The following is a 17,544-nucleotide window of genomic DNA, read 5'->3' as shown; positions in this document are numbered from 1 at the left end:
GCTCCACGTTCCATTAAAATGTGTCAAACTAGCCAAAATAAGACCGGAAGTCAATTATTTTATCTTTCATATAAAAACCCAGACCAGAAACATACTGTTTTTGAAGTTATAGCAGGCCATTTTTGTTTGTTTTTTAATATATACTATTATACAAATTAAAGGAAATAGCACACTGTTTTTCACACTGATGCACTATACAGTATATATATGTGCCCATATTTAGGCAAGGCAAGTTTATTTATATAGCACCTCTCAACAACAAGGCAATTCAAAGTGCTTTACATGACACATAAAAGACATCAAGACAAATTGTAAGAGCAACATAAGGCAATATGAAAAAGGGTTAGGGTTAGGGAGTTTGTTCCAGATATGTGGAGCATAAAAACTGAACACTGCTTCTCCATGTTTAGTTTTCAGAACAGATAGCAGACCTGTCCCTGATTAACCTGAGAGGTCTGGATGGTTCATAACGTAGCAGCAGATCAGAAATGTATCTTGGCCCTAAACGATTCAGTGCTTTATAAACCAACAGCAGTATTTTAAAATCAATTCTTTGATAGACAGTTTAAAGATCTGAGATCTGGAGTGATGTGATCCACTTTTTTTAATGATATTATTTTGAAAGTAGAAACAGGAAGTTGCAGTTTTATTATAGCTACCTTGATATAAGCGCTCAGCAGAGTGACCTGGAGGATATCGTGCGTAATTATCGACTCTGTGCGTATAGGCCTATGTTTGATTTTCACAGCTCATATATCTGCTGCATGGCAGGATGCTTGCCTTTCATTGTTATCAGATATGCAGCTTGAGGTCTGGATGTAGTAACCTGTCTTGATGGAAAAAGGGAACCTGGCCGACACAATGAAAAAACTTGGACTTATTGGAGTGCTACTGGCAGCCCAGGTGAGAAAAAAAGAGATGCGTGTTTGATCCGAATCTATGATTTCTATATAAGAAAAAGTGCGTGAACAGCTGCGTTTATTACAGGCAAAACTGTCATCAGGCTGCCATCCTCATCATCATCTCGTCAAAGAGGAAGACAAGTGCATGAAAGATCTGCTACGTTTTAAGTCACTCAAAGCAACAGGTAAGTCAGTACAGTTTTTAAATAGTTTATTTTAGGCATATGTCACCTGATACTGATAATACTAAAATATTCAGCCACTGAAGAATACTGTTTTGTGAAAATTTCCATTGAAAAAACACTTTATGTTGGTGATCTCTGAAATGCATGAAACAAATGATTGAATAGGCCTTTTATAGTGTAACCTATTGAAATCTGATGCAATGTTTCAGTGACATCTAGTGGTCATACAATATAATGCACGCTAACGCTTGTATTTATGAAGAGAAATTTCAGAAAGTATTTTATATTGCAGGGTCAAGACTAATCCAGATATGGTGGTTTTGTAGTTTTTATCCTGCAATTAAAAACATCAAACCAAATATTTTGTTTTATATTTTATATTATATCATGATGTTATAATGTCTCTCCATTTTTTGGGTGGAATTCCATAAAATCAAAGTAAAACGTGTAATTTTTTTGTTTCTATCAAGAAAACAATATGACTGTACACTGTAAGGGAATGTGGGATTACCTGAACTGCTGGCCACCTGCTTCTCTTGGGGAAACTGTCTCTCAACCGTGTCCCGAATTTTTCAACGCAGAAGGTGAGATACTCCACACACACACACACACACACACACACACACACACACACACTGACACACAAATACAAACAGACATCCATTATCTATACCACATTGCACTGGTTAATTATTTGCCAGGAAACGAATTTGTTTTCATAAGGAACTGAGACAGCTTATCCCTCTCAGGGTCTCTCTACAAACATTCAGCCATAAAAATGCTTGTGTACATAGAGACGGCGGGTAACACATTGGAGTGCTACGTTTACGTGGGGAGATGAGGATGATAGATTTCATCATAATTTATCTGAAGAACCAGATGTTTATAGAAGCAACTGAAGAGGGAAAGTGATGGTTTTGCAGCTTCTTACTGTCAAATAAATCAGAGAACACAGACGTATTTGGCTCAGATGCATATACACTCAGAGGACAGAGACAGACCTGTGGTTGTATTGCCATTTTGCAGGTAAAGTGTATCGCAACTGCACTGCCAACGGCTGGACAGACCCTCTTGTTCCACATGAGGATGCATGTGGCTACACTTTCAATGAGACACTCCACTTTCTTGGGGAGGTTGGTGGCATCTAATACACATTCAATACATGTAGTTTATCCAATATAACGTATGACTAGGACAAATGCACCCAATTTTGCATTTACAAAATACCATAGTATCTACACATATGCCTCCTGAGATGGTTGATAAACTGTACGAATTTTATATCACCATAATTATTATTTCTATGTGTGCTGAAAGGACAAGTACACATTTTTTCAAGTCTGTCAGTCAGATGCCCAAATGAACACTGAAACAGATTTTTTTTGCTGTAATATGAAGTTGTCTAAATGAGTCAAATCAAGTAGATATCTTTCAACGTTACAGTCTTTTTAGTGCCAAAGTCCATTTTTTGTAACTATACATCCACCACAGCTCAACAAGGAAACACAAAGAGGGAATTTGATGCTAAGAAAGACTGTAAGTGTGGCAGATATCCACTTGATATGACAAACTCAGACTGCTGAAGCCTCATATAAGCTTCAGATAAACTTTTAAATGCATTTTTGCATGAAATGACTGTGTGGACACACTGTGGATTTTGGCCTCCATCACTTACATTAAAAGCACATTTGATGGGGGTCTTTTAATAGCCAGTATGAATAGGAGGAATGATTACAGTGAGGAAAACCTCTTTCAGTGTTCATACTGACACCTGACTGTTGTTTTCAGACAGACTGGAAAAATTGTGAACCTATCTTTTAAAGGAATAGCTTGAAAATTTGGGAAATTCTCTTTCTTGCCAAGAGTTACATGAGAAGATTGATTCCACTCTCATCTGTGTGCTAAGTATGGAGCTAGAGCTAGGAGACGGTTAGCTTAGCTTAGAATAAGATTGGAACCAGGGAGAAACAACTAGCTTGGCTCTGTCCAAAGGTACAAGAATCTTCCTACCAGCACTTCTAAAGCTCACAAATAAATACAATATATTTTGTTTGTTTAAAACAAACAACGATTGCAATGTAAAAATGGCAAGTTGTGGTTTTACAGGGAGTTACATGGTGGACCTGTTTCCTAGTATTGTTTTTCTTGTCTTGTTGTCATCATGGGGTTGCCAGGCAAAGTGGTTACTGGCCCAGCCATGAAAGAGTCCTGATATCTCCTTGTAAAACCACAGCTTACTGTTAACTTTACATTATGTTTTTTTTTTGTTTGTTTGTTTGTTTTTTTCTCCACAAATTATAACGTTAGGTCGTGTTATATTTGAATGGAGTCATGCTAGCTGCTTTCCCTGCTTACAGTCTTAACACTAAACTTATGTAAGAGTGAAATTGTGTCATGTACAAAATTATATAAACAAGTTTAGCATAGTCTTTTTGAATTGCTATTTAGTATCTTGTTTACACATATTTAGAGTGTTTGTACATTGAATTTGAAGCTAGGTCCTGCAGGCAATTAGCTTAGCTTAGCATAAGAAGTGGAGGCAGGGGGAAACAGCCAGCCTGGCTATAAATGTTAAAAAAAAAAAAAAATCCCACCTAGCTTTTGACAGCACCAGGCTAACTGTCTCAACCTGCCTCCACTCCATATGCTAAGATAAGCTAACTGGCAACCAACTCTTAAGAGTTTTAACATGTTACCAAACTTTCAGTTGTAAAATAAATTTGATACCTGAATTTTTTATTTGATCGCTTTATCCAGACCCAGGCCGAAATACTGTTTAAAATCATAAAATATTGTCAGCAACTTAGTATTAATTCAATCATGCATACATTTGAGCTCACTTTAAGCAATAAACATTCTCAAACACTTCTCCTCACATGAGCTGTTTAAACAATGGGAGGTGATAAACTGTATTATCAAATCATATTTGTGCTGTTATGGAGGTGATAAACTGATGAGCATGTTCTCTTTTCTTTGTTCAGCCGTTAGATTCTCATTTGTACTTCTCCTACGTGAAGACCATGTATACAGCAGGATACGCGCTCTCTCTCATCTCTCTCACCATCGCCATCGCCATATTCTGTCTGTTTAGGTGAGAAACTTTATTTTTCTTATCCCTGTGTCCCTCCTTCTTCCATAATAACCCGTGTGAAATGCAGTTTTTGAAGTGAACCTGCCCCTAAAGCTGATGAATTATGCAACAAACCTCAAACTGTGAATGTTAATATTTCTTCAGGAAGCTGCACTGTACCAGGAACTACATTCACATCCAGCTGTTCATCTCCTTTATCCTGAAAGCCATCTTCATCTTCATCAGAGACTCTCTGCTATTTAAGAATGAAGAGCTCTACCACTGTGACTCCTATCCTGTATCAATACTACCATTAACACATTTACATGCCCAGTTGATATTCATAAACTCACTAAAATATACTACATACGTTGAACATTTGCTACTTGAAAAAGATCCAGTGAATCTAAAACCTAAAACCTGTGTGAATAGTAAATCTATTCAAAGTGATCATAATTTAATCTGTAAAAGGCACATAAAATGTGTAAAAGGTTGGATGGGTGTCATTTGGATTGTTAAAAATTTTGGGTTCTGCTTATTTTCTTTGTTGCAGAAAATTAGATGAAAAGATCGACACCACTCTGTATGCTAAATATAACACTAGAACCAGGTGACAGTTAGCTTAGCTTAGCATAAAGACTGGAAGCAAAAGGGAAACAACAGCTATTCTGGCTCTGTCTTACAGTCTTACAGGGGGTTACATGCTGAAACTATTTCATGGTAGGGAGCGTTGACTTCTTGTCCTGCACATAACCTCCAGTAAAATCATGTTCTCTGTGAGAATCGTGTTGTTCTCACAGAAAAGTTTTATTAAACATAGGAGACATAATCTGTTCATTAGTGAGCTTTGAGGCGCTCATAGTCTGATGTTTATTTAACTTTTGGACCGAGCCAGGCTAGTTGTTTCATCATGCTAAAATTTGTCTATAAAAATCCTAAGCTGAATGTTTGGTGCAGTAAAACAAGTGTGTTTTGCCACAAGATGGTGCTAGTTAACTATTAGATGTCAACAAAAGCTACTTTTTTGTTACACTAATGTGAGTGTGTTGAACCAGTGTATTTCAGGGTACAATACATTATATGACCACTAGGTATCAGTAAAACATTGCATCAAATTTCTGCTGGTTAAAAAGGCTCACACCTTAGTTTTTGTATGTTGTGATCAAATTAGATGTGTTAATTTGTGAGCTATGAGTTGCTGAAAGGCAGTTTTTCTTCCTTAGGACAGAGCCAGACTAGCTGTTTTCCACTGCTTCCAGTCTTTATGCTAAGCTAAGCTAATCGTCTGCTGCTTCATATTTAGTGTACAGAAATGAGAGTGGTATCAATCTTCTTATCTAACTCTCTGCAAGAAAGCTAAGTGTATTTCCCAAAATGTAAAACTGGTCCTTTAAAAATATTGTAATATAATTTGATTATTACTTGTTTAAGCTGCTTGTTTAAGATTTTTGTATTTACCCAAAAACCTTACACTCTCTTCAGTCCATACAATCATACAACAAGGTCCATAGCAGGACTTTTACAATATTGTAACATGAACAAATCACATTCAGCCTTTAACCAGCTCCTCAACACTAATACCACTCCTGTAACTGTGTGTGGCAGGTGGCATGTAAGGTCGTGCTGATGTTTTCCAACTACTCCATCCTGGCAAACTACAGCTGGCTGCTGGTGGAGGGTCACTTCCTCTTCACGCTGGTGAGCCGCTCCTTCTTCTCCCTGAAGAAACACCTCGTCTGGTACATCGTCCTCAGCTGGGGTAGGGAATCACATATTTCTCTGTGCTTCACACATATACATATCTGAAGTTGGCTTTATGAAACACTGATTCAGTGCTTTTTTGAGACTTAACAAAAACTTACTTCATCACACAGGTATACCACTGATTGTTATTGTCTCCTGGGGGTGTGCCAAATATTTTTATGAGGATGAAGGGTAAGGAGTGTAAAAATCAGTTTCCTTCATTCATTCATACATTTATGATATTATCATATAATCATTTTTTTATTTCATTGATAAAGCTGTTGGGAAACCAGGAAACTTGAATGGATTTGGTGGATACTTCGAGTTCCAGTTTTACTCACTATATTTGTAAATACTTTCTTTATTACTAAAACCTCATTCTCTTTTTTAACATTAACATGTAAGATGTGTATTATAAAGTAGCATAGCAGCAGCGCTTATAGGTTTTTATCATTTCAGATTAATCTCATCTTTTTCTTGGGCATTTTGAGGATACTGGTGAGCAAACTCAGAATGCCAGATGCACAGAGGAATGAATTCAACCAGTACAAGTGAGTAGTACACTGATCACACTGTGGTATTGTTACAATGGCATACTGTTGATATGTAAAATTGAAGCCTGTAGTTTATTATGTACGTAAATACGCTGTTTTTGAGGTATAGACCTTGTATTTTGCATAGGATAAGGGATTAAAGAGCATTTGGATCCTTACTCCAGTTTGCTTTTATTAACATTAGCAGGTTCATTTCGACGGGACAGACATAAATACATGTGTGAGAGCTGGAAAAAGTTAATTATCTCTATTGAAATGAAAAAAAAAATGCTTCTGCTTTTCCTTCACCAGGAGGCTGATCAAATCCACATTTTTCCTGGTGGCTCTGTTTGGTCTGCAGTACATCGTGTTTGCTTTGTTACCAGTTCAAGTCAGCAGCTTAGTGTTTAAGATATGGACCTTTGCTGAGCTGGCTCTGTCATCCATACAGGTAAATGAGGTGTACGTGTGAAGCAGACAGAGCACCAGATAAACTCAGAATAAGGACAAATACAACTGCAGTCGCTGACATATGCACCTTTCTCTTTTATTTCTTCTTAAAGGGCTTTGTGGTCGCTGTCCTCTACTCTTTCATGAACGGAGAGGTAAGAACCAGTCAGCCAATTAGAGCCAAAACCTTTCAGTTCAGAAATTATACATGCAGGTTTTGATAGCGTGGAGTAAGTTGGGGATCTGTGACGTGCACATTTCCAGGTGCAGCATGAGATTCAGAGGAGGTGGAGGAGGTGGAGGCTGACTCAGCACCTGCCCAGTCGACCCAAGCAGCATCACAGCTCCGTCAGCCAGAGCGGGTCTCCTCACACACAGGTCTCCCTGCTACCCTGCTCTCCAGGCAGCCTGACAACCAGCGGGCTCCCTATGGATACTATGGACGTGATTTAAGTTGGGACTGGCATGTTTTCTTTCATTCCTTGTTGATACATATTCAATCCTGGCTTAGAGCTGACTGTCAATTAGTAATACAACTGCAGCTTGAGTGTTTACTGCTGTCAAATGCATATTTTTCTAATCCCTGGAGTGGTTTTATCTGAGAATGTCAGGATGTAAAATGTACAGTTGGTAAACTGTCAGTCTTTGTAGTAATTACACATATTTAAAATGAATATAGCAATGATTTATGTTCACATGCTACAGTTACAACCTGTAATGATGCACTTAATTGTTCAGGTGACAATAAGCCTCAAAAGGGCAATAGCAAAAATTCTAAAATATCTATTAAAGGGGTACCCATGCTATTTAGTATTACACTTCATAAAGTCAAGGGACTTGGGAAAGACAGATTTGAGAAAGAGTGGTCAAAATTGTTACAGCAGAGACTGAGATATCCTGACTTTTTGTACCTGGTACTGGTCAAGCTTCAAGAACACTGGATCCTACACTTCCCATGATGCAATTCATTAGCTTCTTTCCTTAGATAATAAGTACTTTAAACTCAACGACTCCAGTTTGTAACGTACAAGCTTTCTGTAAAAAAAAGTTTGAAGCCCAATCTGAGATAACCCTGATCAGGTTTGTTTTATCAGACTCTTCCAGAGCCAGAGAAGACATTATCACATTGTGCAACTGGGTACTTTTCCTTGTGGTGATTAAACTGAAAATTGGTTGGCTATGTGCTTATAAAACCCCAAAAACATGATTCACCATCAGCCGAACTACAGTGACTGCCCTCAAGTGTTTTTCTAGCTGCCCTGTGATCCAATTCGACAGTTGAAATGAAGCACCACCCTCAATTACAACTGTGCACAATCTGCCATCTGTACTGAACATCTGTAGGACGAAGGTGTGTCTTCTGCAGATAAGTGTCAAAACTCGCTGGACATTTGGACATCGTTGTTTCATAGAGGACAACAGCAACAAATGAAACAAAGAACAGAAACTAATGAGAACAAGTATTTATTTTTAATTGCCATTTCTGTATACAGACACTCTGTTCTGAAGGTTTCTATATGAAAATGTATTTGCATTTTAGAAAATTCACTTATTCACTTTCTTGCCTAGAGTGAGTTAGTTAGATGAGAAGAACATACTGTTTGGAGTTTTTATTTTTTTTATTTTATTTAAAAAAAAATTTGTACCTCACTTTTCTATTATTACCTTATTTTGCTATTTGGAATTTTCATCTATTTCTAATCCTGCCTCTGGTGTTTCCTCACTGCAAATTAATGAGATTTATGATAACGTTCCCCCAGTTCCTGTTTTTATTGAGCGTTGTTACTATTGAGTGCTTTATTAATTACAAAGTCATTTATCGCTTTGTGTGTGGATAGGGGGGGGCTACTGTTTTATGGTGTGAAGCACTTTGTATTACATTTTGTTTGTAAGAGAAGTGCTATACAAATAAACTCTGATTGATTGATTGGTTGAAGATTGATAACTTTCTCATGTTTGTAAAATATGAAAGCCAGCAGGCAATTAGCTTAGCTTAGCATAAAGACTGAAAGCAGGGGGAAACAGTTAGCCTAGCTCTGTCAGGCTGATTTTTTAACCGTTGGACAGAGCCAGGGTAGTTGCCAAATTTCCAGTCTGTATGCTAAGCTAAGCTAACCATCTGATGGCTCTATAGATTCAAATGAATTTCCCAAAATGATGAACTATTCCTTTAAACACTTCTATGTTTTAACCGGTGTGGAGTATCAGAAAGTATTCCAAATTGTGTTGTTCTCTAGCATTTGACCTTTTATGTCTTACATGGCAATAAAGTACTCTTAGAGAGTAGCATCATTTAAAATCAGTCCTTAAGATTCTCAAATTTCTTGTGTCTATTAAAAAAGGGAGATATGACACTGAAAATACTTGTAATAAGTGTTTGTGAGACACAAACTCTAGATTCCATATTTTGCCTTCAGCTTCTCCACCACATCAACATAGGAGGCCATTGCTTCTTCTTTGGACAGACCTGTAGGTTTGGAAACAGAAACACCAGTTAAACATCTGCTCAGCAGTTTAAAAATAAAAATCTGACACAGTCAAACCCCACATTTATGTTTTTTGTAGATAATTTCATTAATGTGTTTCAAACTAGGCTTTGTGGAAGAATAATCTTCCCTAAAACAAGATGTTTAGACATTTTCTACTGAAAAAAATAGTTCTATCAATCTGACCTTTCTTTTGATTCCATGCATCCCATTTTCCTCGTCCTGTCAAGTCAAACATCCCTGGACGGTCTGTGGATGTAAATGCAACCATTGTTCGCTGTAGTTAAAGCCATTTCCAAAACTTTGTGTCAGTTGCTCTTATACCCACACAGTAACAATAAATAACAATAACAGATGCAACACAGGTGAGCTTCAAAGTCCCTGAAAACCTATTTTCTCAATCAGCTTCTTGTTATGAGCAATATGGTTCTACATAAACACACAATTATCTGCCAAATTCAGAGCATTTTAGTAGTTATTTTGTATGAAGAATTTCTGTATTTTGTGTTTTTGAGAGTCGTAACTCTTAATGAATAACAATAAAGTGTTTTTAAACCAGGTTTTAACTTTGATTGTTGCTCATTTAGTCATGAAAATTAATGTTGTAAAGAAATAATATGGATATGAAACTTTCATATCGGTTTTCAGGGGCTTTAAAATCCTCATTTTGAATATTCATGTCAGTAATAGTGCATTTTTGTCTATGTAGACTATGTAAACTTATCAGTCTTGCCATCATTCATAGTATGACACCTAACTCGTCGGGCCTCATTTTTTCCCTCAACCACACCTCACTGTGAGTCTTTGCACAAGTACTTGACAGCCCAGAACACCACAGAACACCACAGAACAGTCTCTCTCTTTAGTGTATCTGTTTGAAATTCTACAATGTTAAAAACACTCACCTGTGTTAACATCTCCAGCTGTGGCTTGTTTATATAAACCATATAGTGCAGTCAGTTCTTCACGGTTTGGTCTCTGTTTCAGTATCTTCGCCTCTTCTGCTGCTTTTTCAAAGGATTCCTGGTAGGGGAAGAAAATACAAGCTGATACAGAGATCTGTGTCAAAGTGTTGATGAAATGCATTGTCATCTTCAAACTTATAACTCACACGGTGCAGCACTGAGAAGAAATATTGTTCTTGTAAAATAATAAGCTTATTTAAATCTTAACACAGCTAGCTACAGTAAACAGAACCATTCCTATGTTATGTAACAACCTCATTACAATTCCTGTGAAACAATAGGCCAGCATACCTGAGAGATAACTTCATAATATCATAAATATTTGATGTAACATTGTAGGGAAGGCTCATATTCAAAAGCAATAGTACTTACAGTCATGGCTGCAGAGAGAAAGTGACACACCTTGCTGTTGCAGCTGAACTCACATCCCAGTTTTCAGTCGTCAAACTCGTCCTACAATGATGTTGTCTGTCATTGTCACACATTCGCTGAGGGGAATAAAGTGGGAGGTCGCTCTTTAAGTCAACACCCTCAGCGAGGACACATTATGAATAGTCTCCATGATGAAGAAAAGTGATTATTATTCAATGTACCTGCTGTATGTTTTGCCAAATGTTTCATTATATCGTTCCCTCCCACGTGACTTACTTGTGATAAGGCTGCATGGAAAACATATCTCATTACTCTTGTGTTCCTCAATGTTAATATTCATGTCATGTAAAAGGTTTCTGTCTTGTGTGGAAAGATTATTCACCCACCACAATGTGGCAGCACCTACACAGCTAACAGGCTGTCTGCAGACTTCTTTGTCCTTACCTGATATTGATAAAAAACACTGACAACCCAATGAGCCCAATATCTACAAACCTTTTTCACACTGAATGATTAAAGCATTAAATAAAACAATGAAGAACTTGTAGAAAAAATGTTTTATTTATGTTCTAGAAATATCAGTTTGAAATTGTAACATTCATGTCTTCATGGTAAGAGACATTTAAATTTCAGTACACTACTATACTATATTTTCATTTAGATTCATAAAACATCTATCTGTGACGGTATCAGAAAATCATCTTTGGCAAAGACACAAAAACAGAGAAAATGCAAACTCACTTGAACATAAAAACACAAACGGCATCTTTTTTTGTTCATAATGAAAACAACTGAGAAGTTATTTAACAGCCCGCTCAGAGTTTTTAGTCAACTGTATTCTACTTATCAGCAGGTGAGTTAAGTACAACATACAAAATAATAATCAGTAACATAAAAAAATAGAATTAAAAAAAAGGCCAAATGTAGTTTTCTTAAATTCTGTACACACTCGTACTGTGGTTGACAATGCCAGCCAACCCACAGCAGCACAGTGTGACAGATACTTCAGCAGCAGTGCTTCAGACTTTGTTTTTCCAGATGGCACAGTAGAGCTTATGAACAACGCACTAGTAAGGGACTGTATGAAAATGATTAGGGGTGGGGGTGGTCAGAGAAGATAATATGGTACAATTAAGATAATATGATTTTCATTTTTGTTGAAGGCGGGGTGGTCTGACTTTTTGGAGAGAAGCAGTTTCTTTCTTTTTCTGTCCCCATATTTATATTTTAATTCAGCCTCCCCTTGACGTGGGTCACTTTAAATTCTTTATGCTTCGCCTCTTTTAGTGATTTATGGTTAAAGGACTTATACCAACCCAATACTGTTTTAATATTTTTGAGAGGAGGTTCATGCTTTTTTTAAAAAGTGAACCCCGTCTCCACCCAAATAATTTGCATACAGTCCCTTAACATTTAAATGAATATGACAGCACATTGAATTTTGAACATATTGCAAAACAAAATATAGAAAAAAATGAAACACTGACTTGTTGTGATGAAGATGATTGGCTATTTTTCTAACGTGGCTGACAAAAATAACTTTTACATCAAAATCTTTGAAAGACAGGAACGTACCAGACAAGAGGAAGAACCGACTACCTCTGATGATCACAGTAAAGACTCAGTTATGAATTTGTATCGCTTCTGCTAAAATAATTTTTCTTCAGTTCTGTGTTGAAGCTTCAAACGGAGTAAAAACAGAAATAATAAATTAAAGTAAAAAGCATGAGGACGAACTAAATACTCATTGTTGAGATTGCATAGTGCAAAAAGGTTGAGGGCATCAATACTCGTCAGATATCTCTAAAGACAGATATATTCTATTTAGCTACCTGTTACTTGTTTAAAGGACACTAAATCACTGAAATTACTCAGACGAGAGACATGGAAACGATCTTTCAATAGATTCCAAGCTTGTATAAATCATTTCTCTTCTGCGTGAATGTTGTTTAAGAGCTCTGCTTTTACACCTTTTTCTCTGGATCATCTAACACACATCTATACAGCACGTTCTTCACACGTTACTGACATCCTCCAGGCCGCTGTGGCAGTCGTCGTCCGGCAGGGTGAAGCGGATGTGCCGGCTCTTCTCCCAGCCGCGGCGGATCTGTCGGAGCCGCAGGGCCACGCAGGGCACGAAGAGAGCCAGGCGGCCCAGCAGGACCGTGATAGGGAGGATCAGGACCAGAATGAAGGTGGGCGGCAGGTGGAAGCGATACTGGGCCGCATCGAAGGCGCGGCCCCAGCCGTAGAGGAGTGTGTGGAGGGTGGCCATGGATAAGGCACAGTAACCCAGAGTGGACTGCAGGAGGTGGGAGAGGGGTGTCAGATTACTACATCGAGCTTTTTACGACATGGATCAGACTTTTGTAGCGGTGGCCAACACTCCTCTTAATTTAGATATTTTAATCACTATATTAAGAATGTTTAGGGACACAAAGACATTGTTTGGAAGTCCTTTACATGCCATAACGCTAAAAATATGACTCACATCGTTTAAAAAAATGAGAGAGAGTGAGATTTTCCCTTGAAGTGACTCCTCTTCAGTCCAGTCGGCCCACTACATTAGCTCACAGGCTACTGAAGACCCCGAGGAAACACACTGACCTACCACTCATGACCTAAACGAACGCCACCAGTGTATGCATGTGTGTGTGTGTGTGAGTGACTGCCATATAGCCACCTACACAGCCCACTAATTACAAAGACTTCCCAAGGTTGAGTGGGGTAGTGGTCAAGGGTTAAAAATAGCTTCTCCCTTGTTCACACACTGACTGGGCTGAGTGGATTATAATTCCCAGTGTATCTACAACTGCAATGGACATGTTGGGAGATATTTGATATCTTTACAACAAGTACAGTAAGTCTGTGCAGAAAATGGTAAATGTCTGTGAACCTGGATCACATAATTCAGAGATTAGAGAAATGCTTAAGACTAATCTGCTGCACATTTTTGTCATTTCTTACTAAAACCTGTCATATGATGAGAACATGTGCTATTTTATATAATGTGGTTTATATAATACTGTTTAGGTAGTTTTGGGGTACTAGTTCTTGTATGTGGAACTCTGGGACTAAGATATACAAGGTTCAGTTCAAATCAAACGTTATTTTGCATTGATGTGTTTATTCACAGTATTCATCTTGTCATTCTGACACAGACGATACTGAAAATGTCCTTAATTCTTAATGCAAAATGCAACATTCCTTAATTCCCAATTTGAAACATCTGTATTAAATCACAGCATCGCCACATTGTATACTGCATTCATCACTGAATTTCAATCAGTTTGGCATTTTAAAGGTGCAGTGTGGGGCTTTTGTCTCCCCCCTCTGGCAATGAGAGTAAAGGGTGGCGCTCAGCTGGGATTGCTTGACACAGGCATGTAGCACATGAACCCCAGATGACAGGCACACAGAGAGGGCAGGTAAAAACAGATATGTTTTGACAGTCCACCGGCCCAAAAAACGTATTTTTTGACAGCCTACCAGCCCACCAGCCGGGATTTGTCCCAGTATGCCCGATGGCCAGTAAACCACTGGCCGTAACCTCCTGTTGCTGCTGTAAAACTGTGGATTAATTGTTTCAGCGTCACACAACCCCCCCCGATAATTTCACTATCAGAATCTGATCTAGTAATAAGCATTGGAACTCTAATATGAGGTGTCTGTATTCTGAGAACTGAGCATGTATGATTTTGCATCGATTTAGTGTTTTGAAATTTGTATTTAAGCAGCATTTAGTGTTTAAAAGGTATACTGACACTCTGTTGTGAAAATGAGGCCAAAGAAATGAGTAAACACTGTAATTTATATACATTTTCATCCAGAACTTCCTAATTCCTTATTTCTAAACAGTTTACCCGCTGACCAGTTTCCCAAAAATGTCAGGTTTTCATGTTTAAAAGCGAGCTAGACGTGGTTGATCCCTACAAGTAGTTTCAACTAATTCAAAACATACAGATTAAGTGGACAACATCCTGCCCTTGAGGACTAAGTGTGTAATCGTGAATGAGACCAAAACAAGCGCAAACACTTCTCACACTCACAGATATTTCTATACACGCATACACACAAGATACGTGAACGCACTGTCCTGCGGCAAGCTCGGATGTGCCGGGCAGAGACTTTCACCGCGGCCGGCTGTCGGCACATGACTAATCTGACGGCCACCAGATTAGTTTAACGGAGAGATGAAAGAGGGAAAGCAGAGCAGACGGACCGCGAGGAGAGAGGAGAGGAGAGGAGAAGAGAGGAGAGGAGAGGAGAGGAGAGGAGAGGAGAGGAGAGGAGAGGAGAGGAGAGGAGAGGAGAGGAGAGGAGAGGAGAGGAGAGGAGAGGAGAGGAACTGTGTGTGTACTGACTCACAACACTCCTGACGGCTTTGTCACAGCCCAAGTTTAACACTGAATCTGGGGCAGCTGCAGGAGTGCAAACACTTGTGTGTGTGACTCCAAGCCCATGTGAGCATATAAGAGAAACAGCACGCCAGGATGTGTGTGTGTGTGTGTGTGTCAAGTGTCGCGTGTGACAATCTTTGGCTGTCATTCTGCATTAGTCGCATCTGTGTGTGTGTGCTTGTGTGTAAGGGCGGGAATCACAGAACTCACGATACGACACTATCATGATATTCTTCCCACGATAACGATATATCACAACAAAGGCGATTCTGCGTTACACGATGCATCTGCGTTTCTAGCTCCGACACAGAGAGTCTGACAGCTTTATTTTTTATTTTTTGGAAATATCGCGATACGTCGCAGTGTCCCACCCCTACATGTGTGTGTGTGACTGCGTTTACCTGTATGAAGCTGAACTCTCTCCAGTTGATGGTGTTGGCAACCGAAGGCAGCGAGGCGACAGCCAGCAGAGAGAGCAGCCCGAGGGCCATGATGCCCACGGAGACGTACAACTCCATCCTCCACACCTCCTCCTCAACCCACGGGTCCTCCATCCCCGTCTTCATCTGGACACCACAAAAGCAATTGGTTTCAGAAGACAAGCCCTTCAGTCAGCTTTACAGCCATTAGACTTGTCACTTCCAGGGATTACATTCAGGAATCAGGTTTTTTTTAACATTATGTCTGGCTGATGCGCAAAAACATATGAAAGCAGAAGAACAGCATGCTGATTTCATGTATGTGGACACATCATTGTGTTATCATAGTGTTGCAATCATTTGCAACCAAGACACAAAGCTGTTTATCAGTGTAACTGTTTTAACTAAAACCACTATGGGATATTTTGAATTTTTAAGACAAATGTTACAGACAGAATGTGAAGTTACAGACTAGGAGTAGTACTGATGCACAGACATCATACCTTAGATTTCAGTCTGAGTATCATGCTACCATCTCTGCAGGCTAAGAGATGAATTGGCCCTGAGAGGTTGTTATGCTTACATTTTGATTGTTGGCAGGTAATATATCAAAGCTGGGTAGGTCGGACAAGGCGACAACTTTTATCAATATCAGGCTCAGTGTGCTAGGCTGCGGCTATTTCCTACCAGTGCAGAACCAGCACATAGAGCTGAAAAAGTCTCAGTAGACAAGATGTGTTCATTCATTTTTTGCTTGCACTAGATTAGGAGAAATTCTGAACCTCACTGATATGATCCCTTGACGTTTAGATTGACAGATGGATGCCTTAATCTCACTCATGCACAGAGACTCCTCTGCTGCTTCCTCTCACCTGTTTCAAAGCGTTGCTGATCAGTTTGAAGCGGGCAGACTTCCTCATGGGCAGACACAGACTGTAGATGGCGTGCAGAACCGCGCACAGGAAGCTACACAGACCAAACTGCTTCCTCTTGATGAGCCAGCGGTCCAGCCAGTTAGGGAAGCGTTTGTACTTGGTGCCCCACCACAGCTGGAGGAAAGCAGCGCACAAACCCGGCATGTAAACCAGCGCCAACATCACCAAGGCGACAGAGGGAAGGGTGACGTTGACAGTGTCAATGGGCATTTTATAGAAAGCGTTCTTCCCTGATGTGATGTAGGGCTGCAGGACGTCACGGGTGAAGTTGTACAGGTAGAAGAAGATGAACAGGAAGAGGGTGCAGAGGACGGGGATGCGCCAGGAAGGAAATAGATAAAGGGGGAGGTTTTCGATCTCCAGAGAGGAGGAGAGGAGGCCCATATCCACGGGGACGAAGCCCATTCTGCGACAGAGCTGTATGACCGAGCTCTTGGCTTTACTACTGTCACTGCACAGGAAAACCTGAAGAAGAAAGAGGACAAAAAGATGAGTGAGCCCCCAAGTCCTCACTAGAATTCTTACTCCCACTATTCTTCTTCTATCTCTCCATATCTCTCTTTCCTCATTTTGTTAAATTTTCCTGCTGTTTATAACAAATCTTTTACTATTTGTTTGCAAAGCTAATCTAAACCATAACGGGCTGTTGATGTTTCCTACCTGTCTGCTTCCATCTCGAGGTCCCACCTGGAGCGTCCAGGCTGATATGGTGTTAAAGGCTTTGACTACACAACTCTCTGGAAACAGGTCAGCCAGCTGTTCGGCATTCGAGGGCCCGTCTCGGTTTATTCGCAACCCGTTGCTGACGTCCACCAGAGTCTTTCCAGCTAGCGCCGGCTTTAGGCCCACCAGCGTGGAGTGATGCTCAGGGAACACAGCAACAAAGACCAGGTCTGCCTGGCTGGCCGCCTCCATCTGGGAGGTCACCTGAAAGACAAAGAGAGAAACAGTCTGCATCAAGAGGAGTGGACGCACAGTAGAAGTACATACGATAAGCACAGGAATATTATTAGACATTAAAATAATTGTGTCCAGTTTAGTATCATGTGATGAACTAAATAATCATCCAAAAAATTATGAAACC

General features: G+C 39.4%; 3 protein-coding genes across 7 annotated transcripts in view; 1 reads left to right on the top strand and 2 right to left on the bottom strand.

The window, feature by feature from the left end:
* Positions 1–676: 676 nt before the first annotated feature.
* LOC122976677 (secretin receptor-like) lies at positions 677–8,233 on the top strand. The gene is made up of 13 exons (XM_044345298.1): positions 677–903; positions 988–1,087; positions 1,558–1,671; positions 2,114–2,220; positions 4,069–4,178; positions 4,323–4,455; positions 5,763–5,916; positions 6,032–6,092; positions 6,179–6,248; positions 6,360–6,451; positions 6,746–6,884; positions 6,997–7,038; positions 7,148–8,233. The coding sequence occupies exons 1-13, from the start codon at positions 835–837 to the stop codon at positions 7,334–7,336; spliced, it is 1,380 nt and encodes a 459-aa protein (XP_044201233.1). The 5' UTR covers positions 677–834; the 3' UTR covers positions 7,337–8,233.
* A 103-nt stretch (positions 8,234–8,336) lies between these two features.
* Positions 8,337–11,017, bottom strand: LOC122976681 (acyl-CoA-binding protein-like). The gene is made up of 5 exons (XM_044345302.1): positions 10,928–11,017; positions 10,707–10,822; positions 10,275–10,392; positions 9,556–9,618; positions 8,337–9,350 (listed from the first exon to the last, which is right to left on the bottom strand). The coding sequence occupies exons 2-5, from the start codon at positions 10,710–10,712 to the stop codon at positions 9,277–9,279; spliced, it is 261 nt and encodes an 86-aa protein (XP_044201237.1). The 5' UTR covers positions 10,713–10,822; positions 10,928–11,017; the 3' UTR covers positions 8,337–9,276.
* Positions 11,018–11,245: 228 nt separating this feature from the next.
* LOC122976676 (metalloreductase STEAP3-like) overlaps positions 11,246–17,544 on the bottom strand; it is a 70,305-nt gene continuing 64,006 nt past the window's right edge. For all 5 annotated transcript variants that reach the window (XM_044345295.1, XM_044345294.1, XM_044345293.1 and 2 more), the window contains 4 exons: positions 17,121–17,387; positions 16,398–16,925; positions 15,508–15,672; positions 11,246–13,008 (listed from right to left, as the gene is read on the bottom strand). In XM_044345295.1, the coding sequence (XP_044201230.1) occupies positions 12,721–13,008; positions 15,508–15,672; positions 16,398–16,925; positions 17,121–17,387 (1,248 nt within the window). In that variant the 3' untranslated portion in view covers positions 11,246–12,720. The remainder of the gene's footprint in view (positions 13,009–15,507; positions 15,673–16,397; positions 16,926–17,120; positions 17,388–17,544) is intronic.

This window comes from Thunnus albacares, chromosome 24, assembly GCF_914725855.1.
Source record: "Thunnus albacares chromosome 24, fThuAlb1.1, whole genome shotgun sequence".
NCBI classification, from domain to species: domain Eukaryota; kingdom Metazoa; phylum Chordata; class Actinopteri; order Scombriformes; family Scombridae; genus Thunnus; species Thunnus albacares.
Note: the sequence above shows the minus strand (reverse complement) of the source record. Positions and strands in the feature narration are given on the sequence as shown.

Excerpts from the sequence above, each read along its gene's own strand:
- LOC122976677 (XM_044345298.1), top strand. The coding sequence starts at position 835 with ATGGAAAAAGGGAACCTGGCCGACACAATGAAAAAACTTGGACTTATT. Across the intron at positions 1,672-2,113 it reads CGAATTTTTCAACGCAGAAG|GTAAAGTGTATCGCAACTGC; the intron begins GTGAGATACTCC and ends GCCATTTTGCAG. Across the intron at positions 2,221-4,068 it reads CACTCCACTTTCTTGGGGAG|CCGTTAGATTCTCATTTGTA; the intron begins GTTGGTGGCATC and ends TTCTTTGTTCAG.
- LOC122976681 (XM_044345302.1), bottom strand. Across the intron at positions 9,619-10,274 it reads AGCTGGAGATGTTAACACAG|ACCGTCCAGGGATGTTTGAC; the intron begins GTGAGTGTTTTT and ends TTACATCCACAG. Across the intron at positions 9,351-9,555 it reads TGCATGGAATCAAAAGAAAG|GTCTGTCCAAAGAAGAAGCA; the intron begins GTCAGATTGATA and ends CCAAACCTACAG.